The sequence below is a fragment of the Alexandromys fortis genome, unplaced genomic scaffold, assembly GCF_014885135.2.
Source record: "Alexandromys fortis isolate MF-2015 unplaced genomic scaffold, M_Fortis_MF-2015_v1.1 scaffold_18, whole genome shotgun sequence".
Taxonomy (NCBI): Eukaryota; Metazoa; Chordata; class Mammalia; order Rodentia; family Cricetidae; genus Alexandromys; species Alexandromys fortis.
Genome location: NW_026067897.1, coordinates 15595468 through 15621770, shown reverse-complemented (window position 1 = coordinate 15621770; position 26303 = coordinate 15595468). Strand labels below are relative to the sequence as shown.

Below are 26303 nucleotides of genomic sequence, written 5' to 3'. Positions count from 1 at the left end.
TGGCTTACAACCATCTGTAATGAGATTTGGTGCCCTCTTGCGGTCAGCAAGCATACAGACAGAAAACTGTATAAATAATAATAAATAAATCTTTAAAAAAAGAAAAAGTAATAGAGTAATAAAAGTAAGCCACATAATGGTGGAATACACAGAGAGTCTGGATTATGTATATTGACTTTTTTTTTTTTTTTTACTGTGAATGAGCTAAGTACAGAGAGAGATTTGATTCTGGGGGCTGCTAAGTTAAACCAACATAAAGGAATCTTGACTTCAAAATTTGGGCCTAAGGATATGTTTTGGAAAAGAGGTTCTGTTTTTGTTTCCACAGAGGATAAAAAGCTTGGGATTCCCTACCGGCTAATATGGTTTGATCAAACAAGACCCCCTGAAACAATGGCCCAGAAGGTCCAACATCCATGACAGCTTCAGGACTGCTGGCTGAGATGGACCTACCACATAGGATACCCCTTAAAAGACCTGAGTAACAACACCCCAAATCAGCAGGAAGTAGTCTAAAGAACAACGCCCAAATACCCTAAATGACTATAAATGTTTGCTTACATTTAAAGGGAAATATGTTATAGAGATGAAAACTATACATTGGTATAGATTTTGGTCCATTTATTTATTTATTTGTTATGTATACACTATTCTGTCTGCATTTATGCCTGCAGGCCAGAAGAGGACACCAGACCTCATTACAGATGGTTGTGAGCCACCACGTTTGGAAGAGCAGGCAATGCTCTTAACCGCTGAGCCATCTCTCCAGCCCTATTGAGACAAATTTAAGGTCAATTTTGTTATATATATTTTTCTGCTCGATTAAGGTATTGTATTTTTGCAGCTCACTTAAAAATGTAATGCATAATTAAGAAATACAGGCTAATAGTCATCTATAGTAGTCAATTTTGAAGTCATGTTAGTTATGTTTCTACACGTACAGAGATATATTTCCGATGGATAGTTATTCTTCAAACCTTTCAACGACTAGCAGAATATGGCATTTAAAATGTTTAAAAACTTAGGACTTTTCATGACAATGAGACACATCTGCTCCTGGCAGCACCAATCTACTTCAAGAGGATGATGGGCATTGAAGAGGCTCCTTATGGAGCTGGTTAGCTATTTGGGCAAGACACTGCTCTTTCCTGGACTGTTTGATGTTACGCTATATAAACTGGATATGCAGGACCTGTAGAAAGATGACTGCTGAAGTTGCCTAAAGAAGGTAAGATAGTCCTTTAGGGTTCCTGCTTTATGAAAGAGTCTGCCATACATTCTTCAGGACACAGAGGAAAGTGACTGACAAACTGCCAATATAGGCAGACCTGTCTTTGAAATTTCCTTCTTCATGGAAAAGTCTGCCAGATACTATGGGCCTGTAGACTGATGATGGATACCCCAACAATACAAAAGAACTGTGGGTTCAGGCAACTCGATGTCTCTGTCAATTCTAGAACTTTGGAAGTTGCTTTCAATGCACTTTCTGTTACTTAGGTAATATTATATCCTTCTGGGGTCTTTGGTGGAGTTGAAGAATAGTTATAATTATAGTTTTACTTAGTTATGATAAAAGATAGATACAAACATTATAACTGTAATTCTTGCTTGATACCTGTTTTGCTATATATAATTTTACTATGTTAAAAGTTAAAACCTTCCTTTTTATTTAGACAGAAAAGGGGAGATGATGTGGGATTCCTCTCTGTGTGCTATAAATATGTTCTATTACCATTGGTTAATAAAGAAGCTGCTTCAGCCTATAGCAGGGCAGAATATAGTCAGGCTGGAAGAGATATATAGAGAGAGTAGGTGGAGTCATGGAGACGGCATGTAGCTGCTAAAGGAGAAAGACACCAACTGCCAGCCAGAACCTTACTGGTAAACCATGAGCCTAGTGGCAATACACAGGTTAATAGAAACGGATTAATTTAAGATGCAAGAGTTAGTTAGAAATATGCATAAGCTATTGGCCAAGCAATGTTGTAATTAATTTAGTTTCTGTGTGATTATTTCAGGTCTGGGCATCCGTGAACAAAAGAGCAGTCTCTGTCTACAGTCAATGAGTACTGGCCGCTCTTCCAGAGGACTTGAATTCAATCCCCAGCACCTACACAGCAGTTACCAACCATCAATAGCTCCAGTTCCAGGAGATCTCATGCCGTCTTCTGGCCTCCGTGGGCATGAAATGCAAGGCAAGCCCATTAATCTCCCGAATGCCCCCAATCCTTTTAGCATCCAGACTGACTTCTCTGAATTCTCATCCCCATAATCCTCACTTTAATTTTCAAAGGAACACAGCCCTGTACTTTCCCAAATGCTTTCAAAGATAGGAAAAGAGTATCTTCCAGCATCATAAGCTGTTAATATCCTTCCTCTGGCACCTCCATCTCCAGCTCCCCTGATTCCATGAATTTAACTTTTCCCCATCCACGTATGTGCTGAGGGCCCTATCACACAACCCCAATCATGTCCAAGTAGTCTGACCGCGTTCCATTTTCTCCCCTTGCTCTTCTTCTACCCACCTGCAGGCTAATCGTTCAGAACAGGATGCATACTAGACACCTAACTAAAAGGAAAATTAGAGAAACCTAAAAACCTAGCTGTAACTGAACAAACAAATCCAAACTGAACATGAAACTCAGTATCTCCTAATGTTATCATAAGGTGGCCATTACAAACACATGAAATGCAACCTGAAAAACAAAGGATCTGCTACTCTTTTACCAAATGACAGCTCATCCTAGCCTGAGACTTATTGTCACCTGTCTGTTTCCACAAGCTAAAATAGCCTCTTTTTCACTCTTTCACACTGAGGTATTCACTGGTTGTCATCACGGCTCTCATTATACAAACGCATCCTTTACGCAGTACCAACGATCCGTTATGCGACGTCCATCAAAATTTGCCAAAATGTTAGGCCCCGAAGACAAAAGACTACGCAATCACGTCACAGAAATCACGGCTTAGGCACGCCAGCTAAGGAAACCCCGGATACAATACGCCACAGAAAATCTCAGATGCGAGAAGGGACCCGCAGCAAGGCGCTGAAGCCTCCATGATGGTCTAACAAATTCCTGATAGAGGTTTTATCTACACGCGGCAAGGAATCCATGCAGCTGGGGGAGGGGATCCACAGCCCCGGCAGTTGTGCCCCGCAGCGCTTCATGATGGCCTCGGGGAAACAAGCGTGCAGAAAGCACCCAACACTCGAGAGAGGCGGTCCAGGCCTCTGCACGGGCAGAAATGCGTGGCTCGCCCCTGCACTAGGACCGTCCTGGATTTGCTGGGCCTGGCCGGGCGCAGCTGCTCGGGCGGGATCGCCCGCAAACGCTCACCTGAGACGCCCTCGCAAGACTAGGCCGTCGCCTCGGTCTGCGGCCCCGAGCTCTCACGACGCACTGGGTTTGGGAGGAATCCGCCACAGCACACGGGCGACGGAGACTCGCACCACTGATGGGCGAAACCCGTCAGCTTGCAAGCCAGGCGCAGGCGCAAGCGCGGCGTCACTAGCGAGGCGCGTGGGCGGCGTGACGTCACCGCGTAGGCGTTGCCGATCGATCGGGCCTCTCTTCTGTTGCTAGCAGGAGCCTAGTCGGGTTGTGCACGACTATTGTCTGCTGTCCTACAGCCCCCCCGGCCCCCGGTTGTATTAGTGCCAGAGTCGGGCGTTGTCCCCCGAGTGCCAGAGACTGGTGGGGGTGGGGGGGAAGGGGAGAGAACGGAGACTGACGAGGTGCGCGCATGCGCACGACGCTACCACGCGGGAAGTAATCTCCCTCTGGTCTGGACCCGCAGAATGGAAGAACTCGAGAGCGGAGAGGGAGGGTTGGCAGGGCCAGAGGTAGCCATGGCTACCGAACCCGCGGCGCCCTCCCTTGTGGATCGATACTTTACTCGCTGGTATAAAGCGGGTAAGTGTGGAATGATGGTGAGCTCTGCGCTACCAGGCGGGATGCCGCGGGGACTCCTGCTCCCCGGTGTAAGGCTCCCGTGCGCTAACCTGAGCCTCCTAATACCAAGAACACAGGGTTGTATTGTTGGAGAACTAATGTAGGCGCATCCAATGTCGGAAGCGCAGGGCAATGTGGGGCGGGGGGAGAGGGTAGCGGTGACGTAAACGAAGGAACCCCGCATTGGGCTGCCTAGTGTTTGTGTGCCTGTCGGGCTCAATCCTAGATAGGCGGGAGGAAACCTTAATGCTGAAGAGAGCCTTAAGAGAAATTCAGGAAGCAGTATCTAGTGTTAAGAAACCGCTCATATTGTCCACTTGGCGTTTTAAAGTGGCTCTCCAGGGGTCCTGTTCTGTGTGCCCAGAAAATATCGATGCCACGTTTGGGAATTCTCCAATCTCTGTTTTAGCCTTTTTATTCCAGGAAAACGGTGGATGCACACACGAATAGATAGATTGGGCCAAAATTAGCATAAGCAACCCTCCTCACAACTGAATTTTCCCAAAATGTGGTTTTTGCATAACTTAAAGACAACCCTTGGGACTGGAGGAATGGCTCAGCCGTTAAGAGCACTGCCTGTTCTTCCAAAGGACCTGCGTTCAATTCCCAACACCCACCTGGTAGCTTCCAACTGCCTGTAACTCCAGTTCCAGGGGATTCTGAAAGCCTCACATAGACATACGTGCAAGAAAAGCACCAATGCACGTAAAATAAAAGTAAATAAATCATTATTTTTTAATATTTATTTATTATGTATACAATATTCTGTGTGTATGCCTGCAGGCCAGAAGAGGGCACCAGATCTCATTACAGATGGTTGTGAGCCACCATGTGGTTGCTGGGAATTGAACTCAGGACCTTTGGAAGAGCAGGCAGTGCTCTTAACCACTGAGCCATCTCTCCAGCTCCAATAAATCATTTTTTTTTAAAAAAAGACAACCCAACAACACCACAATGTAAGCAATGTGGTACTTATTCTGTTTCTCTAATAGAAATAATAGGTATACTCATTTTAAAGGGACAAGATGGAGGAGTTAATAACCTTTCCTGCCTGAACAATGCATAAATGATTCTGTCTGGATTGGGCCCCTTAAACACTCCATAGCTTTATTTACTTCCCTGTCATCAGCATTAGGCCCAGCTTCACAGTGAACTATCTCCATGAACCAAAGAGGGTAATCACATGGTAATAGTAAATACCAGTTCAAGAACCAGCAACTCATTTATTCCTCTAGATGTTAAAGGAAAACCCTGTGAGGACCACTGTATACTACAGCACTCCAACCGGTAAGCAAACCAAGAATTCTTCAGTTACCAGCACTTCTGGTAGTTAGCCTAATGTAGTCTTGGGCTGGATATGAGCATTCAGGAAATTCGGGCAACGAATAGCGCCAAGGTGGACAGCTAAATCCACTTAAAAGCTGAGAAGGCTTGGAAAGTAATTCCAGACACAAAAGAACAAAGTTAAGCATGACTTCTTGGTAGCAGCATTTTCTCTGGTGGGCTCTGTTTGCTAGAGGCAAGCATGTCTCATTTAAGAGAGATTTTCTGACTCGGCTTTAGCTGCAAAAACCTTGCAGCTCTTTTAAAAGGCCCCACCACGAAACACTTAAATGGTGTTGATGAATAGCTGACTGCATGCTTTTTGGTGGTGGCAAGGATCTTGAAACTCCATAGGGTTCTGGCAATAAACATGGCTCTGCTCAGTACCTCCCCCATGAGGCTAGCCTCTCAGAAAGCTAAGGAATGGGGTGGATCCAGCCGTCAAAGCCACAGCTTTAATCCTAGCCATATAGCAAATTAAAGATTCATGTGATCAGAAAAAGAGAGATAGACAGTAAAGATAGACTCAGATAAAAAAAAAAAACCTCTAAATGGTTTACAGAGAGTTTAAGAATATATGTAGGCTTATGGGGAAAAAGAGAAAGGATAAAGTCCTTAAACTGAGAGAGAGAGAGAGAGAGAGAGAGAGAGAGAGAGAGAGAGAGAGAGAGAGAGTAGTTGGATATGGTGGCACACACCTTTAATCCCAACACTTGGGTGACAGAAGCAGGTGGATCTCTGTGAGTTCAAGAACAACCTTGTGTACAGAGTGCCAGAATAGCCAGAGATACACAGAGAAACCTAGTCTCAAAAAATTAAAAATAAAAATAAAAGAAATAGAGTTTAAAATAAAGCCACATAAAGACAAAAATACACAGAGTCTGGATACTCTATATGTTATTGTGTTGTCTTTAAATGGTTTGATGGCTGAGGAAGGAGCAACAGCTGCTAAAAGACATTTGATTACAAATGCTTCTGGATTAATACAACATGTATTTTAAAAATGCTTCAAAATTTTAGTCAAAAGATATGTTACTTTGGAGAAGAGGTTTTGTTTTTGTTTCCACAGGAAGTGAGAGGCTGTGGATTCATTATGGGTTTAAAAAAATGAGGTTTGATCAAGGAAGACCCCCTGAAGAATCCAATAGGCGCGGGTGGTCCAGGTGATCCAGCATTTCAGGGGACCTTTGTTGCAGTTTTCTCTGAGTTCTACATCCAGAACAGTCTCAAGACTGCTGGCTGAGATGATAAGCCTCAAAGAATACTCCAGTCAAAACTTGATCATAATTCTAAATCTTCTTTAGGTCCCCATAAGATTATCAGCACCCCCAATCAGTAGGAAGTAGCCTGGAAAACTACGCCCACATTCCCAAATATGGATTATGGATATTTATGTTTGTTTAGAGTGTTGGTTACAAATTGTTATGAATAATGGTCTAGAAAAAATGCTGAACAAAGGAGATTAGATTCAGAGTTTTCGTTTTGAAAAAAGGGGGGATAGCAATGGGACAATGGTCTTGTATTGTTTTAATAAAATGCTGATTGGCCAATTAGCCAGGCAGGAAGTATAGGTGGGGTGACCAGAAAAGGAGAATTCTGGGAAGAGGGAAGGTTTAGTTTGCAGTTGTCATCCAGATGCAGAGGAAGCAAGATGAGAATGCCTTGGTGATAAATGGTACCAAGCCACGTGGCTAACAGACTAAAATTATGGGTTAATGTAGGGTATAAAAGTTAATAAGAAGCCTAAGCTAATAGGTCAACAAGTTTATGATTAATGTAGACCTCCTTGTGTTCCTTTGGGACAGAAACCTCTGTCAACAGTCTTCTCCAGTGTTGAGATGGTATTTTAAGAGTATAGTGGCAGGTGCAAGTCATTTACTGTGCCAACCACTGAAGAGCCAGACCTATGGGATGGCACACTGTGGAGGCCTGTGGACACAGTCATGCCTTGCTTCTCTGCTACTTAAGGGTTAGCTAAAGACTCAAGATACTGTTCCTTTTCTGGGAAGAAAATTCCCTATTTTCTCCTCTTCCATTATTATACTCCCCCCCTGCTACATTTAGCCTCCAGTCACAGCTAAGAGGTGATTGGACTGCGTGAAGGCTGGTTGGGCAGTCGTCTCTCAGTAGATACTGTTACAGCAGGGCGTCTCCAGCCATGCAGCAATGAAGGATTGACTTTTCTCCTTGTAGAATATGTGTCATCACACTGGCAGGATCTCATCCCGTTCTTCAAAGTGGCAAAACTATTGAAAGTATCTCCTATCAGATCAGTACCAACTGTAGCAGACTTCAGAACAAAGTGTCTGGGAAATTTAAGCGGGTATGTTCCTATTATTCTGTGATTTTCCCCCCAATATTTGTGCTATAATGGAGCCAGACTTTTTCTGGGAGTTCAGTGTATTTTCTGTAAAAACAACACCCACCCCTGAAAAAAAAAAGAAGAAAAGGTGTTCTGGAGGTATAATGTCTATCATTATAGATTCTGTGTCCACATTCTTATCCCCAAAGAGAGGAGATGGAAGATAGGCCTTTACCTGGTATCCCAGCTATTGGCTCTAGTGGCCTGTGTTCACTATAGGAAAAGTTTGTAAAAAGAGGGCAGTGCATGAAACACTCATTCACCTGCTCATAGATAAGACAACCCCGATATACCCACCTCCCAGAGAATCTGAAACAGTGACCATACATGCTGTCAGGTAGTGGATTAAAATATGGCACTAATAGTTAAAAGGCATGTGCTTCAGTTAGTTTTGTGGAGTTTATTTAAACATATTGTTCTTATTTTTATTTATGTGTATGTATGTATGTATGCCATGTGTGTGCAGGAACCTGCAGAGGTAAGGGGAGCTTGTCAGATCCCCTAGAACCAAAGTTACAGGTAGTTGTGAGCTACCATGTGGGTGCTGAGTATTAAACCTGGGTTCTGTTCAAGGATAGTAAATAAATAGTCTCAACTTCTGAGCTATCTCCCAGCCCACTAGTTTTGTTTTTTAGTTAGAAAAGCACTCCTAGCCAAGTGGTGGTGGCTCACACTTTTAATCCCAGCACTCGGGAGGCAGAGGCAGGAGGATCTCTATGAGTTCGAGGCTAGCCTGGTCTACCAGAGCTAGTTGCAGGGCAGGTATCAAAGTTACACAGAGAAACCCTGTCTCGAAAAACCAAAAAGAAAAAAGAAAAACACTCCTTCTTCAAAAAGTCGTAGTAATCTGCATTGGTGGTATAGTGGTGAGCACAGCTGCCTTCCAGAGTAGTGGTTGACCTGTAAAGAAGCTCCTTTACCTATTAATTTCTAACATATATGATAGGGATCATTTAGATACTTTTTAGTTTTTGTTTTGAGACAGGTCACTCTGTAACTGTGCCTAACCTGGAATTTGATGTACAAACCAGGCTGACCTCTAACTCAGAGATTCACCTAGCTCTGTTTTCTTTGCAGAGAGATCAACGGTGTATAACTACCACACTCCACAGAAGACAGGGATCTTAATGAAACTGTAGGATATTGCTGCCATATGTTATATTGAATTTTATACTATTGGTTGCAGTGAATTATCCTGTAACTTAAAATCTTTATGCCTAGCCATATATAGATTTCTCGTTTGCAACTGAAAAAAATCCATTCTTAGCCTGTAACTAAGCTATCCATTAAAAGATGGTCCCTAGCACATAGTAGGTTGTTATGTTGATGGTCCCTAGCACATAGTAGGTTGTTCAAGTATATGAGTGGTTTTATGCTCTTAAGTCATTTTCCTGTAAAACATCAGTTCCAAGCCTAGAATACTGTTTTAATAGTGAGGGGTATATTAAAGGAAATGGAAATACACAATTAATTGGCTTTTTTCATCGTTACCCAGGGGGCACAGTTTCTAACAGAACTCGCACCTCTGTGTAAGATATACTGCTCCGATGGAGAAGAATATACCATATCTAGCTGTGTTAGAGGTCGGCTGATGGAGGTGAATGAAAATATTCTTCATAAGCCGTCTCTTCTCCAAGAAAAGGTAGGGGAGGGTGGGAAAGCATAGCTTGTCTGCGTGCCGGTTAGCAGTCATTTGACCAAGCTAAATGCTCTGTCCCCAGCCATCCACTGAAGGCTACATTGCAGTTGTGTTACCGAAATTTGAAGAAAGTAAGAGCATAACAGAAGGGTTACTGACACAGCAACAGTACGAAGAGGTCGTGATAAAGCGGAATAATGCCACAGCTACGCCGTGAGCCTAGAGGTGGAGAGACAGCATAGGATGCTCACCCTCCCTGGACCCAACCATCAGTGCCCTGGAGAGAGCAAGTGCATGAGAAGCATTCCTCACACCCGGCCACGGGAGCAGCCCAATCCTGCTCTTACCTAACTCCCCTCCTTTGTCTGACTATCCCAAGCCTTGGTCCCTGTTTGTAGTCCAGCTCTACATCTACCTGGCCCAGGTACTTGCTTTGTGTGGGGGCAGGTAGAATTGTGTGCATTCACTTGCATATATATGTCAGAAAACAACTTTGGATGCTTTTTTACCTTTTGTTAGACAGTCTCTCTTTGACTTGGAACTTTGCCAGCTAGCTCATGAACTTCAGGGAGATGCCCATCACCTCTGCCTTCTGTCTTGGAAGGTGCACACACCATGGCCAAGTTTTATATGGGCCAGAAAACCCAAACTCAGGTCTTCATGTGTTCATGATATATTACTTTTCAGTTGCTGTGATAAAATACTGTAACCAAAAGCAACGTCACAAGAGTATTTGGGTTTGTAGTTCCAGAGGACTTGATGTCCATCCTAGTGGGGAGGCACAGTAGCAAGAACAAGCAGAGAGTGAACTGGAAGCAGGGTGAGGTTATTAACTGTCCCTGGTGATGTAATTCCCCAGCTAGATTTTCTGTCCTAAAAGTTCTACCAACTGAAGACCAACTGTTCAAATACATGTCCATGGCTGTTATTTTTTTTTCTTATCAACCTACAACATTGTTCCCATGATTTTTATAGGCCCATAGTCATATCATACAAAATGCAGCTAATTTAATATCAGAAGTTCCCATAGTCATTACAATTCTGAAGTTCAAAGTCCCTTCTAAGACTCAGTGCAATCTCTTATGTCCCCCTGTAAATCAAAAAACCAGTTACATGCTTCCACCATACAAGGGCACAGAATATCCATTCCCATTCCAAAAAGGACTGGTGGGCAGAGTGAGGAAATACTGAGCCAAAGCAAGACCAAAACCAGCGTGATACACACCAAATCCTGCAGCTCCATGTCCACTAAGTGTTTAGTTTCAAAGGCTTTGGTTGGCTGCCCCTCCAGGATTGCTGCCTGCAACACATGTGGTTCTGCTGTGTACAGCCCCCTTGGTGGATGGCTCGGAGCTTTGGTTTCCCCACCACAACATCAGTCACTGGCCTCTTCATGGCCCTCTTGCAGAAACTCCATCTCTACCACATGTTGCTTGGGTTGTTGAAGGGAGGAAGACTCCAGAAACCTTTCATTCTTTCATGCCTCCAAAGCTAGTACCATGTGGAAAATACCTCAAAACTAGATGGCCAGCTTTGATTCCCTTTGTCCACAGCAGCTCTTCTGTTACCTTGCTTTCTAGGAACAAATTGGAGGTTTATCTGGGTGAAGTCTTGCTTTGGCCAACTGTCCTATTGTTCCAGTTTAGAGCCGACCTTTTTTTTTTTTTTAATGTATTTTTTTAGGTATGAGTGTTCTCTGGATGTGTGCCTAAGAGGGCATCATGTCCCATTATAGATGGTTGAAAGCCACCATGTGGTTGCCAGGAATTGAACTCAGGACCTTTGGCAGAGCAGCCCATGCTCTTAACCATTGAACCATCTCTCCAGCCCTAGAGCAGACTTCTTGATAACACTAATCTCTAGTAATGACAGCCTTTTCCAGAACATGACTTCCTTGTGCTTTTTCTCCAAGCTGTACATTTTGTATTTCTGCCAGACATGCTGGTTTTCCTTGGCCAGAGTTACACTATCTAGAAATATCTAAAGCCAGAGAGAGTAGTCCATTACTTTGTAGTTCAGCTTCTTGTCTGTTCTCAGGACTTGGGTAAAAAGTAGCCAGATTCTTTGTCGAAGGGTCACATAAATGGCCTCAAGCCAATTTGCTAATGAAGACATTGTTTTTCTCTGAAGCATAGAAGCCAGGCCTGTCCTGTCTACATTATCTGCAGCACTAGTTTCCCAGGTTCCAAACAGGAAGTCTTGTTTCACAGTGCTCTCAGCCTTCAACTACTTTTCCGGAACCAAAGTTCAGTCTTCCAAATTCTTCCAAGAAACTGTCACATTGTTTCCACAGCAACCTCAGTTCTGAGTACCAACGTCTATTTAGTTACCTATCTGTTGCTGTGTTAAAACACCATGTGACCAAAACAACTTAAGAGGGTTTTGTTGGGCTTGTAGTTCCAGGGAGTTAGGTGTCCATGGCTGCGAGTGCAGGCTGAGATCAGACCACCACTCCCTGGAGGCACACAGTGAAGGGGAACTGGATCGAGGCTAGACACTCAAAGTCTGCCCCCAGTGACAGGCTTCATCTGGCAAGTCTTAACATTCAAAAGTGCCACCAGCTAGGTACCAAGTGTTTCTAATACATGAACCATGGGGGACTTTTCTCTGTTAACCTACAACAGGAGGCAAGCATTTCCCCGACTGAGCCATTTCCCCAGCATTACTCTGTTAAACTTGTTTCTCTGACAAATGTCAAATAAGGAATATTTTCCTGACTGAAAAACAAGCTCTTGAGAAATATTTTCAACAGTTTTTATGTCTATAAGAAATGTGTTTCTTTTTTATGTGTTTCCCCTTGTATACATGTATGTTACATTTACGCAACACCTGTAGGTGCCAAAGAAGACATCGGCCTCCTTGGAACTGGAGTTCCAGGTGGTTGTGAGCCTCCCCATGTAGGAGTTGGGAAGTGAACCCAGGTCCTCTGGAAGAGCACCCAGTGCTATTGACGTCTAAGCCATTTCTCCAGCCTCTTGCCTTATTTTTTTTTTAACAATTTAATACTTTGGAAAAACAAAATTAATTGTCTACCTTTCCCAAATCTGCTTGTGCAATGGAAAAGGCCCAGCCTCGCCCCTTCTGCTGTGACATTGCCCTCTAGTTGCTGGGGAGACAGGAGTGTGGAGTCTGCCTTCTCTGCATGGAAAGCTCTGCAAATGTACAAGGGCTCTTCTAGCAGACGGAAGAAGTGTGCTGATTGTTAAGCTGGCTGCTGCCAATGCATTGTAGTGACTCATCGTGCACATTTTACTGACAGCTAATTTGTAGCAATCAAGGTTTTCCAGTCTGTTCTGTTCTTAGAACAGAACAAGGTTTTTACATTATGTAAGTTAGAAAAAACCAGCTATGAAGTTCTGGTTTTAGATTAGACTTTTACACTAAATTTAAAAAGACCTTAAATCGTGAAGTTTTGTTGTTAAGAGCTGCAACATATAGTACGTGTCTGTCATTTCCCCGTTTTTAATTATTTTAAGTGCAAGCAAGCAGAGTTTATTGAGAAGAAAGAAGAAGCTCCCTGTAACTGGGAGGGGATTGGGATTTTAAATAAAATTGTTTTCTACATGAACACTTGATTTGTAAGTTCTGTCCTTTTGTGCTGTTGACATCACGTTACCCTATTTCTTCAACCTCCCCTGCCCAGGCATCTTGAATTTTATTTTCAGTGTGTAAAGGTATATTTTATAAATATGTGTAAGGGAAACTTTTTAAAAAGGTTTTTGGTTTATAAGGCAAACTTCTTATAACCCGAGTGTCAGCATGACTGTCCCTTACTTGCACCATCAGACTTGACAAATGCTATGAGTTGATGTCTACAGAGGTTGCAATGGGGTGAAAATTAAACACACAGCAGCAGGTCCTCACTTTGAGTGCAGAGGGAATCTCAAGACTCATGCTGCAAGAGTCCATATCTGTTTAACAAGTTGTACCTTTCTTCAGTAGTTTTATTGCAAGTTAAAAGAACGTTTTGTTTCACAGGCTAAAGACCATGCTAGAAGTACTTTAAAATGCAGACACATAAAATAGTACAGGTTGCAGGGGCACTTTTAATTTGATTACTCATCAGTATGCCCCTGCCCCAATTTGGTTGATGGATCAAAATTAAACCAGTTGGTACAAATTCAGTTATTGAACATAATTTTTATTGAAGTGTACATTATCATGTTTAATACTAATTAATAATCCCTATTTTGTTGACCATGACATTGTTACCACATACCTGATGATCCTTAACGGTCTTATTGAGGGCACTGCTCTATTACTAAGATGTTTACACTTAGAATCCAGTGAAGTTAGCATCCAGCTTCTCAGTTGAAAAAGAAGTCACAGAATTTCCGCTCGTGTGAGTTGGTAACAATCCTGACTACTTCATAGGAGATGGCTCCATTCAATCATTTCCCATAACAGTCGGGTACAAGATTATTCCAGTGCTTTGGGGAAAACGCTGTGTTAATACCTGTGGTTGTAGCGAAAGAGATGAGAGTTCTGTTCAGCACATGCAGAATGCGCATGCTCCTTCCCACGGCCCTTGTTCTGATACTCGGAAACGCAGCAGATCAGCTGAGTGACCTGCGCGGTCTTATTCTTGCTTTACTCGCAGCTTACAAGGCAGACAGGCTACCAGCCCAAGAGAAGGTTTAAACCCTAGAGTTAAAAAAACTGAAAATGAACATTCTAATGCCACTTTAATAAAAACACAGTGCTTAGGTTTCTGGAATTTAAACAGCCTCTTGGTTCTGATGTCTTCTGCACCTGTCATTCCATCAATACTGAAGATAGTTCAAAACTATTTTTAAACCAGTAAGAAATACTTAGGATTCCATCCACTATCCAGGACTGTGTGGTCAGCTATGCATACCGCAACTAGAATAAAAAGCCATTCCTCTTCTGGAGTTGCTCCAGGATTCTTTGGAGTGACTTCTGTTGTTTTCCTTTCAAAGCAGGACTAGGACAGTTGTAATAATGACCTTACCCAGTGAGGTGCTTGTTAGAAGCAACAGTGCTAAGCAGGGATGTGACCGGGCACTTGAGGGACCCTTACCCTGCTTCAACAAGAATGGAAGGAGAGTCCACAGGCCTGCATTCAACCAGGACACTGTATATTTTCTGCTGATATTAGTGTTGCAGATAATCAGCTTACATAGAGCAGTTAAGGCTGCCAAAGGGGATGTACATTCACGCTTGCATCTTTGGGATTCCGCTGGCATTAAGAGCGCTGGGATATTTGGTGTGTGCTGAGGAACATCCTGAACACAATGTCTACTTTAAACTGGCGCTGCCTTTAGACTCTTAGTCCTCCCACAGCAATGACTGTTGGTAAGCTTTCTAATCGGAGATCAGAAAAAAAGAAAGGTTTCAGCATTCTCTTTAAAAAACTGAAGAATTTCCGAAAAGACAAAGGATCATTTGCTTTGTAAAAAGGTCGGCTGTGCTGCATGACTTTCCAGAGACGAACTACAGGCTGCTCAAGTTTTACCATCCATGGTATCTTTATTTGCTGCTGAGGCCCACCTGGTATTTTCCACCTAGAGGGAAGAGTTAAGACAATTAGCTTCTGCTCTGCTCTGCTCCGCAGTCTGCAAAGTGGCTCGTGCACTAAGTTAGAAGAAGTTGAATACAGAAAAACCATCTCACCTTCTTCAGTAGCTTATAGCAGAGCGACAGGAGCTGGACCACAAGAGCCATCATGGATCTTATCTTTGTAATACACTTGTCAACCTATGGCAGCAAAGCATTGCAAAAATGCTATCTATTTGGTTTTACAGTGGTGAAGTTTCTCTGTCATGGAAATCTAAGAGATCTTGAAAGATATAGATTAGGCTACCAGAGGTGACCTGCGGCTCCAGAACATGGGTGGCACTGACTGCCTGGGCTCACGCCTGTTTCATGGAACCCAGGAAAGATGGTGGAAGAGCCACGGCTCTACTTCAGGCTATGCATGATCTTCTCAAAACACGCCACACACTGAGAGAGCATCCCCTATTTGGTGATTCTTTATACTCCCCCAGACTCCTCCAGTAAATGGCAGGCGCCTCACTCCAAGGCATTTATGGCAGAGATAAAGACAGTGAAGGCAGCTGGGAGCAGTACTAGGAACTCGTCTGCAGCCTGGAATCTACCTTGTGATTGCCTGTCAGAGCAGCTGCTCTCAGACGAGCAGGAAACAGACTTTCTGTGCCCTTTAGCACAGAGGCTGGAGCTAACCTGACGGAGAGACTTGTGAACTTCTCTCCAGTGTTTCCCCAAGTCCCCGCCCTCGCCTTACCTTCAGGATCACTCTGTTCTGCAGAGATGTCTTCGTCATTGTCTGCAGCTGGTGGCAAAGAGGAATGAGCTTGTTGATTTCCAGGAGAAGCATGAGTTTGTCATCATCTTTTAGCTGAAACATAATTTAAGGAGTTATTGCAACCCCAACAAAACTCCATCATTTATGCTTTTATTTTTTTTTCCCCCCTTTTAGATAGTATATCACACATAGCCCTGGCTGACCTGGTACTCACTGTGTATAACAGGCTGGCTTTAAATGCAGAGAGACCCACCTGTCTTGGTCTCCTGAGTGTTACACCACCCCAGCCCATATCTCTTTTTTTCCCTTAGTGTTCGTTTTTTTTTTTAATATAAAAACAAGAAATAACTCAAATCTCATAGAATGTCATTAACAAAATCATGAAACAGTGCTTGCTTGATAGTAATGTATAGTTTCCACAAACCATGAATATTTGGTATGCTTTCTCTTTAGTGATCCTGTAGACAGAACCCAGGACTTTGTGCATACTAGACAAGTCTTCCACTGGTCAGATCCATCCCCACAAAAATGTACACAATACAACAGAGTAAAAGAAACAACAGAACAGAACAAAATGTTCACTGGATTTGCGCCTAGCCTATAGCTTATGTACCTTTATGTGTTAGTAATATGCTTCCAGTGTGGGTGTGTGAAACCACTAGCTCTGGACAGGTAGACATGTATTACCTGTTTTGAAAATGTCTGTACATTTGATGTAAGTTTTAATCCCTCTGCAGCAAAAACCTGGGAGAGAGGGAAAACAGCACTGTTTTGGATCAATGTCTTCTGGATGGTAAACAAATATTCTCAATTATTTCACAGAGTTGAAAACTAACCCAGACATTAAGAATCAGCCCCAGAACTTATAACGTTTTTCATTGTACCCCAGGAAACACAAGGGTTTAGCTGGAATCAGAAATTTTCCCAGACCAAAGACAAAATCCCCATAGAGCCTCCTTTGTACCTAAAGACATCCAGTTATTCTGCAAAGCCACACGGACCTGCAACCCACAGCCACACAAATTATCTATTCCTTTCTGAAGGGATCCCTGGCTCATTTCTTGAGATCTCCAGTTAGGAAGTGGAGTCATTTTTCTTCAGGATGTAACCACTGGTAACTTGCCCATGATTCAGTAAAATAACCTCTTTCCTGCACACGTGCCAACAACCCCAATTAAACAATGGGTCATTAAAAGAGAGGAGAGACGTGAGAGTAGGGGGTGTGGCCTGAGGGGAAGGAAAGGAGTTCCTGAGGGAGAGGCAGGGGAAGAATAAGATCAAAATGTAAATTCATGTATAAAATTATCAAAAATAATACATTACTTTTTGAATCCTCAAGTATAAGAGTCAGGAGTCCTGGGGAATGAGGTCAGGTTAAAACCAGACACATTCCACATAGCTATCTGAGAGGCAATCCAGGCGGTTAACATTTTATGGTAATTTTCAGATTTTTGTCTGTTCACCTTGCATTTTACAATTAAGTGAACAAAACTATGGAGAGGAGTGAAACCCAGGCCAGATAAGTTCGAGGAACAGTCAGGACACATTAAAAGCAAAACACATAAGATACTGTAAAACCCCACCGCAGGGGCTGCAGAGATGGCTCACTGGCAAGAGGACCCAAATTCAGTTCCTAGCACCGAGCAACCCACAACCACCTGTAATTTCAGCTCCAGGGAATCTGACACCCTCTTCTGGCCTTCTGAAGACACTTGCACAGTGGCATTCACACACTTGCATGTGCATACCCATGAAATACACACGAACAATAATAATCTTTTAAAAATACTACCACAGCCGTGAGGAATGAAAATGAATGTACCTGGAGACCAACAGTAATAAGGCACATATCCGAATGATTTAGAAAGAAAAGGAGTCCTGATAGTAAGCTAGATAAAGAATGTGGACAGAGAGAGTGAACTTTGACCTCCTAGTCACAAGCTTGATACCTGGTGGTTGCTGGATAACATGACCCGAGGGGGAACAGTCCTTTGCATTTTCCCCGAGCCCTGAAAGGGGAACCAGCAGGCTTCCTTGCTGGCCCCCAATGATTCACTTCTCCTCATCCCTCATTGTTCCACATTCTCAGCTCTCACAGCTTCTCTTCTGTGTCTGTCTGTCTGTCTGAACATCACGGGTGTAAAAGCACCTTACAGCCTCTTGGTGCTTCCAAAACTCTGTCAGTCCTAATATCAGCCTTGGCATTCAGACTGATGCTTGACTTCCACTCTCTAGATCTGATGTTCTCCCTTGGTGCTCCCCACCTCAGCCAACATCTGCATTGGGTTGAGTCCAAACCCTTTTAGACATTCTATCCTGCAACAGCTTCTCAACTCTGAGCAGGTTCACTAGCATCACACTTGAAAGAAAAGAACATCACAGCTCTACAGAGATGCCTTGGCCACCCCTGCACTGTGCCTCAGTCCTTCATCTACATGGTCTCCCGAGTCTTCAGTGCATCTAGTGTCACGGCCATTGTACCTGTTCTGCCTCTGAACTGTTCTCATCCCACATACATTTCCAACCTCCCCTCTTTGATAACACCCCTACCCAAAGGCTGTCTTAGAGAAGTCTTCCCAACTACCCCCTCACCTTTCTGGTTTTATTCTACATGGTCTTATCACTCTGGGTACTTGTGAAGATAAAACATACCTCTAGGAAGTGCACTAAGTCCTGCGATGTCTTCAGTGGCCCCTCTCCTCTACAATAGAAGGAGTTATTAAGAGGATAATATTACCTGGATGTTGGCTTATGTAACACTTACGTTTTAGAGCATTCTGTATATTAGCAGAACTCAAATTTATCAAGGATAACGTGAACACACTGATAATATTGTGATGTTTTCCTTAAAATAATTATTACTTCCTAAGTTAAAATTATATATGTTAATTTCATAATGCTAAGAAAACTAAAACTGGCCAGTTTATTAGTGCGCTTTGTCCTTTTCATTTTGCTTTCATAAATAAATATATGAATTCTGATAACGTGTCTCAACCAAAATGCATTCCTTATGCAACCAAAAGAGCAGACCCAAGGTCAGTCAGACCTCAATTCAGATTTCAGCCCTGGCCAGAACTCGCTGCACCTTCAATGAGGCATATATAAAATCCCAGTTCTAAATGTAAAAAAAGAATCATCATACAATTGTGTTGGCCAGTTTTATTTAGGAGTTAAAAAGCTACCGAGAATGAAGAACTCTGGAAAAAGGAAAGGCAGATTGCAGCAGAATGCGTTAGAGGGTGGTGGTCTCAGCACAAATCAGAGGATGCCCCCTCCTGCAGCAACACCTGCACTAACAGCCATGCATGCAGGAAGTCCTTCCTGGTCTCTGCTGAATGCCAAGAGCCAACTGGAGCCATGACACAAAATCGTATCCAAAGTTATAAAGAACTGACAATTTTGATAAAGCATTGAAAATTACTAGAATACCTTCAATGTTTATTAAGAAATAGGAATTGTTATGTAGAAATAATCATTAATACATTGTATAAATGATTACAATGATTTTAAGCCATAACCTGAGGAAGGGCTAGAAGCATGCCCAGGAAAACTATAAATCTCCTTCCTCCAGGCTGAAGGCTAGGAAGTGGGCTTGCAAGGGGTACCTAAATGAGGTGGGTAAAGTGCGAGGCCTAAGGGCAATGGATGAGATGATGGAGGAAACACGCAGACACTGCAGTAAAGTACAGCCTGTGCTCTGACCCCAGGGAGATCATTCTATTATGGAGATGTGCCTAAGTGACAGGGCATTATACACTCGTGCACTACAGGAATTCTGTTGTCCCAGCCCGCAGAGCTGCAGCTAGCTTCTGTCCCTCCATGGAGTTGTCCCTCACACTCCCCAATCTATGCTCACGTTTTAAAAGATTTAGTTATTCGTGGTTCATGCCTATAGTCCCAGGACTCAGGAGCCTTAGACAGGAAGATTATGGCAAGTTGCAGGCCAGCCCGGGCTGTAGTGTGAGACCCTGTCTCAAAAGTACCTGAATACACAAAGATGTAAATAAACAAATCAAAATGTCACTGCATTACCTAGTAAATAAATACAGAGAATAGGCCATCCTGGACATGTTCCGGCCGTATCGAACGATCTCGTTCTCTTGATCCTCCCACTTCTCAAGCTCACAGTCAGCATCGGAGGTGAGCAAAGCGAGTTTCAGCCCCAGCTTTGCTATCTTGGCTTGCTCCTGCAAACACATTCAGTCACAGGTCTGTCGTACTGATGGAGTCTTACAGTCAATTAAAACAACCAAAGAGCTTACCTCTGAATCAGGCTTTAAGGATTTCATGTTTGCGTTGTTCTTCTGTGACAATAAAAAGATTAGAAAATATTAGTATTTAGTTGTGAGGAAAGATGGCAGTAACAGAAAACATACAAACTTGTGAGGGACCCTAACTTGACCATACCCAGCAGGTAGTTAAACTGCAGTTAACTACGCTTGTAATATTCTACTAGGTGACTTCTGCTTGGGGAAAATCAGCAGTTGGGAATTCGGGACCGGGGAGAAGGCGAGCGTGTCCGGCAGTCCGTTTTCTGTGCCGCTAGTTGCCCCCCTCTTTCCACAAGGTCTTTAGGGCCTCAAGACAACACCTAAAATATCCTCAGAGTCCACTGACAGTGCCCCCAAAGCTCCCTGGCCTCTCTGTTATAATAAAAATATTGTAACATTTGAATGATTATGGTGGAATGTCTATTAAAATTAATGACTAAAGGTTCTGCAAGTACTTTCCTACTGGTTATGACTATAATCAAATGCCTTCCACTCTCTGAATTCCAACACCCTCGTCTCACTGCCAGCAAAGCTGTTAATCCTGAACCCACACACACACACACGCATGCACCCAAGCACAGATACTCACAATGTATATATATATATATATATATGCCAGATGTGAAATACAGTCAAGTAGATATTCATGTGCCTATCTAGCATAAGAAAAAGATCAAAACTTTTAATTTTTTGACTTATTTTATGCTTATGGGTGTTCTGCTTGCATGACTGTATGTGCACCGTGTGCATGTCAGGTGCCATTGGAGGCTAGAAGAAGGTACAGATCTTATGTAATACAGATACTAGAAATTGAACTCAGGTGCTGTATAACACCAGCCACTGTATTTACTGAACCATCTCCCCAGCTCTCATCACCAAACTTTTCAAGTATATATACAAATACCCCTCAATTTAGTAATGGGAATTGCAGAAAAGGTAAACAAACCATCTTTTTAAAATAATTTTATGGCAAGAACACCAAGACTTCCTGGGTGTATCTTCTGAGCACATTCTTATTTATTTATTTATTTATTTATTTCTTACTTATTTATTCATTTATTTATTTTTTGAGTCAGGGGTTCTCTGTAGCTTAAGGAGCCTGTCCTGAAACTAGCTCTTGTAGATAGACCAGGCTGGCCTCGAACTCACAGAGATCCCAGAGATCCACCTGCCTCTGTCTCCCGAGTGCTGGGATTAAAGGCATGCACCACCACCGCCCAGCTCAAACTATCTTTAAAATGTGGCCATAGGGCCAGCATCACAGTTCAGTGGGCAGAAGCCCTTGTTGCTGCCTGACCTGACAACCTAAGTCTGGTCCCAAAGACCCACACAGTGGAAAGGGAAAACCGACTCCTTCACACTGTCTTTGGGCCTGCACACACCTACCAAGGCACATGCTCACACCAACCCAACCCCACCCAGAAAAATAAGTGTAAAAAATGAACAAATAAAAATGTAATCAAGCCTGTCACCTAGTGGACACTATTGGGAAGTGCAGTTTGTTACACAAAGCTGAAGACTTTTAAACATAAATAGCATTAGACTCAGAAGTTTGCTCTCCAAAAGAGGAGCTAAAATTTTCTTAAAATTAGAGTTAGCTGTGCTACATTCAACTAAGGAAATGGTTTGTATTTTGAAACAACATTACTAAAGATTGGGTGGGGGTGGAACCTACTAAGTTCCATAAAATCTCCCTTTCATTCAACCCGTTAGGGTCTGAGTTGTTTTTTCTGCCATTTCCCTCAGCTCTGGGGATGGAGCCCGGGGCCTGGTCATGGGCAGCAAGTGCTTTCTCAGTGAGCAACAGTGTGAACTCTAGCTTTTCCTATTTCGTTGTTGCTGCTTTTGTCTTTTGTTTGTTTGTTTTGTTTTGCTTTGAGAATCTGTCTTACAGCCCAGGCTGATATCGAACACCTGATCCTCAGGCTTCCCAGTGCTAGGGTTCTAGGTGTGCACTCTCTGGCCCAGCTGTGTGTCTTTGATTACCCTAGACTATTTCGTAGAAGCCCCAACATACAGCACTTAAGACAATCAACATGTCTTCATTTGATTAATACAGCGGGATATTAACTATTGTCATCTACTGGAGTCAGGTGGGTCAGAAAGGAAAATTAGATAAAACATACTTCCAGACTGTGTTGATGATAAATTAAGGCACAGAAAAAACAGTTTCCAAAAATTCACAAAGTGATTCTGCAGTTTTGTATTTGATTTTCCTTCTACTTCTTCTCAGTTTACAAAAGTATTTCAGCACTGACCCATGATGAGTGTGCGTGGGGGGGGGGGGGCGTGTGCACACATGTGCACGCACAAATGAGTGCCCAGAAAAGGGTGTGTGATACTGTTAGGCTTCAGTTTCAGGGGGGTGTGAGCACCCCACATGGGTACAGAGAACCAGACTTGCTCCTGTCAGAAACTGAGGATCCAGCTTGGCATCCACACCAGTCATTCCCGCTGCTATTACTGTTCCTATGCTATTGCTATCCCCAGACATGCAAGTCTTATAAACTGTCCCTACTATCTTCTGACACCATGTGTTCATCACTCTGTTACTATTAATAGTTAAGAAATTCTCCCCTCTCTTCATTTTCTTTTTATGCAAGGTTAAATACGGACTATCTAATGTAGCAGCTGTTACCCTGCCAGCCTGAATTAGGTGCGGTATATGTGTAAAATACACTCCAGATTCTAAAGATTTAAGACAACAAAGAGGCTAGAAAGTTTTCCACAGTTCCATGTTGAGCAATAAACTGATAATGTTTGGGACATGCTGGGAGTGAAATATGATATAAAATCAACTTCAAAAATTGCTTTTTCTTTGCATAGCCACCTAAATTTTTAATTAGGGATGTGTCTGAAGACCATCCTGTCTTTTTCACTGATGCAGTGATTCACCCAATTAATGTTTTGATTATCCAATTTGGGTCAGACAGTTCTAGGCAACAGAAACACACAGCAATCAGGGTATCTCTCAGCTCCTCACCTGTGTGGTTCACCATTCAGCATCGTTCCCATCAGTGCCCAGGGATCACCTGGGCAGGAACTGACCAAGGGGCATCTGATGGCTGGTTACATTTGTCTGTTTTGACCTGCTGTGTGTATTAGACACCACAGTTCTCCTTTCTTTATGACTGGGGACATGGTTCTAACTTCATGCTCACGTCTTTTGCTTTCTCATCTGCCACCATGATGTCTTCTCACTCAGAGGCTGCTTCTGCAGGCTGGTTTCACTGTTTGTTGTCCCCCTCCCCCCCGCCCCGCTTCTGAAGTTTGGCTATAAGGGCACTTGATTGCTTCAAAAGACTAGGCCTCATGATAACCGATATTTTTCCATAGTCTATGTTTTCTAAATATTTTGCATTATGTTCACAATTATAGATGTCATGTTATTTAGAAATGAATCGCAGAGTTCACCAAAATGTTACATGGGTAACATGATGCTAAAAGGCTATCAGCCAAAAGATAGAAATTTTAATTCCTGAAAAGGATCTTAGGACCACTGTACAGCTAACTTATTCCTCTTTATTTTCTTTTTTTTCAAATTTTTTTATTGAGAAAAGGAAAAAAAAAGTTTCCGCCTCCTCCCAGCCTCCCATTTCCCTCTCCCTCCTCCCACCCTTCTTCCCCTCCCCCTACTCCTCTCCCCCTCCCTCTCTAGTCCAAAGAGCAGTCAGGGTTCCCTGCCCTGTGGAAAGTCCAAGGTCCTCCCCCCTCCTCTTTATTTTCTTTCCCATGGGCATATTTTTGCCCAAGTAGAAAGCGTATAAACATTATTATTTTGAGATATGTCTCCGATGTAGCCCAGGAACTCAGTGTATAGACCAGGCTGTCCTCTACCTCACACAGACCTGCCTGCCTCTGCCTCCCAAATTCTGGGATTAAAGATGTGCACTACCAAATGTGGCAACAAATGTCTTCATATACAGAAAATAATTCCTACATTACTTTGCAAACTAAGCCAAAGATATGAACAGAAAGCTACTTCCCTCTTGGATTCCTTTATTCTCTCAACTCCCAAAGCCAAACACAAATATTACGATAGGGGCCACATGTAGGCTGCTCCCAGAGCAGTAACTGCGTAGTGGACGTTCACTGTCCACTTGCCCCTGCTGCTGAGGGAGGTGACTAGCAATAGGCAAAGAGAGCACAGATGAAACTGAAGCACGCAGGGCTCCTGTACTTACCATGGGCTTTGGAAGCGAAAGATGGTCGTACTTCTCTCCTACAAATAACATACATCACTTAAAAACTTACTCTACTATAGTTTTATTTTTTCACATTTAGCTTTTCAAATAACAAATATGTCACATTAGTTGTGATAATCCAGACTGTTGATTAAACGTGATTCAGATATGACAGCATGACTGGGCTTGCAAACATGAAGACTGTCAACTCCTGCATATTTAAGGCACCTACAATGCCAGAGCTCACCCCCAAGTAAAGGGAAAAGGGAAAGCAGAAGGTGTCATTGGCACCGACTTCCATTTCCTGGCAGCCTCACTCACAGAGAACCTTATACCCACCTGCTGCTCCCAAAACCAGAATCCTCTCATCAGGACCAGCATCTCCACATACCAAATCACATCATCTCCAGCTAACCTCATACTGTGTGCTCGCTCGGGGATGGGACAATCCCAGTGAACAGGACAGAAGAATGAACTAAAGCACACAGGTGTGGGGGCTGTGAAATGGCATGCAGCATGAAGTGGACAACAGGAAAGAGAGGACATTGCAATCTGCATTGTCCACTTCACCGGCCCTGTCTGCCATCTTTCTGGCTTGCAGATCAGTTTACAATGGACGATTTAGTCTTGGTTTGGTTTGTTCGTTTGTTTGTTTGGGACAGGGTTTCTCTATGTAGTTCTGGTTGTCCTGAAGTTGACTCTGTAGACCAGCAACGACATGGTGGCTCACAACCATCCGTAATGAGATCTGGTGCCTTCTATTGACCTGCAGACACACATGCAGGCAGAACACTATACAGATAACAAATAAATAAATCTTTAAAAAACAATAACATGATAATTTTTATACCCACGGCTTATCATTAAAAACAAAACACTAAGTTACACTAAAATAATACATAAATAAAAGCTGAAATATTTCAACAACAGTATTGAATATTTCAAAAACAGTGAACAGTGTCTCACCTCGTCTTCCTTCAAACACGTCATTGATCTCTCGTAGTAGCGTGGCCAAGTCGCTAATCTGAGATTCCCACGCCTCACAAAATACGTCCAGATTTTCCTTCGCGATTTTGCTGGACGGATGCAGCGTCAATGTTTCAGCAGCAGAAATAATCTAAAGGGGCACCAGAAACACGGGTGCAATCTCTAAACTCCCCGTCCTTTACTGCCGACTTGTGACGTGGCTGATCCTGGCTATGAGTCTAATGATGTAGAGTAGGCATGATGTGTCATCCGCCTTCCTTGAGATAGTTATTCTGCATCCAATGGACTCTTGTTTTAGACTACCACTGAGGCAAACACTGGTTTGGTTTTGTTTATATATTTTTAACTTATTAATTTTATGTGTGCGTGCACATGGTGATGTGTATGTGGAGGTCAGAGGACAGTCCGCAGGGTTGATTCTGTCTGTGTGGTCCTCAGCAGACAGGTGCCTTTAACTACTGAGCCATCTAGTTGGCCCTGATTTGTTCAATTACAATCAATGTCCTTAGGAATTATTAAACTGAAATGTACTTTTGTGGCTTGTTACATCCTGATTTCCGTTGTGGAATATTATTTTAAGATGTATTATGCTTAAAAAATTGTGTTACATTCATTTATGCTGTGGAATATTTGTTTAATGATGCAAAGATAAGCTGCATTCTTTTATGTTGCATTTGTTTAACTCTGTGAAGCTGTGTTTCTTTGCCTGCCTAAAACACCCGATTGGTCTAATAAAGAGCTGAATGGCCAATAGCTAAGCAGAAAAGAGGGATAAGTGGGGTTGCCAGGCAGAGAGAATAAATTGGAGGAGAAAACTAGGCTCAAGAAAAGGGGGAGGAGAAAGAAAAGGAGAAGAGGACACCAGGGGACAGCCACACAGCCAGTCACAGAGTAAGAAGGAAAGAAAGATATATAGAATAAAGCAAGGTAAAAAGCCCAGAGTCAAAACGTAGTTAAAAAGAAACAGGATGATTTAAATTAGAAAAGCTCACTAGAAACAAGCCAAACTAAGGCTGGGCATTCATTAGTAAGAATAAGTCTCGTGTATTTATTTGAGAACTGGGAGGTGGGCTCCAGAAGAGTAAAAAACAACCAACAACAGATACCTTTCTTTGTAAGTCTGATAGGGACCTGCACCACAAACAGCTTCATTTAAAATAGATACAATCTAGCATTTCAGTTATGTGAGCCAAGTTCCCGTTTGGCAGAGAATGTGATCCGGTGGAATGGCAGCACGTTCCGGTACATTACCGACAAACCCCAGTGTCCTTGTTTCTCTCCTGCAGACCTTCCTGCTC

General features: G+C 42.9%; 3 protein-coding genes across 4 annotated transcripts in view; 1 reads left to right on the top strand and 2 right to left on the bottom strand.

Moving 5' to 3' along the window:
* Elp1 (elongator acetyltransferase complex subunit 1) overlaps positions 1 to 3489 on the bottom strand; it is a 53221-nt gene extending 49732 nt beyond the window's left edge. Inside the window, exon 1 of the mRNA XM_050164241.1 lies at positions 3339 to 3489. The gene's annotated coding sequence lies outside the window, so the exon portion shown is untranslated. The remainder of the gene's footprint in view (positions 1 to 3338) is intronic.
* A 91-nt stretch (positions 3490 to 3580) lies between these two features.
* On the top strand, positions 3581 to 12845 carry Abitram (actin binding transcription modulator). The gene is made up of 5 exons (XM_050164281.1): positions 3581 to 3914; positions 5189 to 5240; positions 7470 to 7599; positions 9134 to 9280; positions 9360 to 12845. The coding sequence occupies exons 1-5, from the start codon at positions 3800 to 3802 to the stop codon at positions 9492 to 9494; spliced, it is 579 nt and encodes a 192-aa protein (XP_050020238.1). The 5' UTR covers positions 3581 to 3799; the 3' UTR covers positions 9495 to 12845.
* A 552-nt stretch (positions 12846 to 13397) lies between these two features.
* Ctnnal1 (catenin alpha like 1) overlaps positions 13398 to 26303 on the bottom strand; it is a 47855-nt gene continuing 34949 nt past the window's right edge. For both annotated transcript variants that reach the window (XM_050164252.1, XM_050164258.1), the window contains exons 11-19: positions 24985 to 25135; positions 24019 to 24056; positions 19826 to 19867; positions 19596 to 19750; positions 18216 to 18264; positions 16251 to 16307; positions 15543 to 15656; positions 14912 to 14995; positions 13398 to 14802 (exon numbers count right to left, since the gene is read on the bottom strand). In XM_050164252.1, the coding sequence (XP_050020209.1) occupies positions 14743 to 14802; positions 14912 to 14995; positions 15543 to 15656; positions 16251 to 16307; positions 18216 to 18264; positions 19596 to 19750; positions 19826 to 19867; positions 24019 to 24056; positions 24985 to 25135 (750 nt within the window). In that variant the 3' untranslated portion in view covers positions 13398 to 14742. The remainder of the gene's footprint in view (positions 14803 to 14911; positions 14996 to 15542; positions 15657 to 16250; positions 16308 to 18215; positions 18265 to 19595; positions 19751 to 19825; positions 19868 to 24018; positions 24057 to 24984; positions 25136 to 26303) is intronic.

Excerpts from the sequence above, each read along its gene's own strand:
- Abitram (XM_050164281.1), top strand. The coding sequence starts at position 3,800 with ATGGAAGAACTCGAGAGCGGAGAGGGAGGGTTGGCAGGGCCAGAGGTA. Across the intron at positions 5,241-7,469 it reads ATACTACAGCACTCCAACCG|AATATGTGTCATCACACTGG; the intron begins GTAAGCAAACCA and ends TTCTCCTTGTAG. Across the intron at positions 9,281-9,359 it reads CGTCTCTTCTCCAAGAAAAG|CCATCCACTGAAGGCTACAT; the intron begins GTAGGGGAGGGT and ends CTCTGTCCCCAG.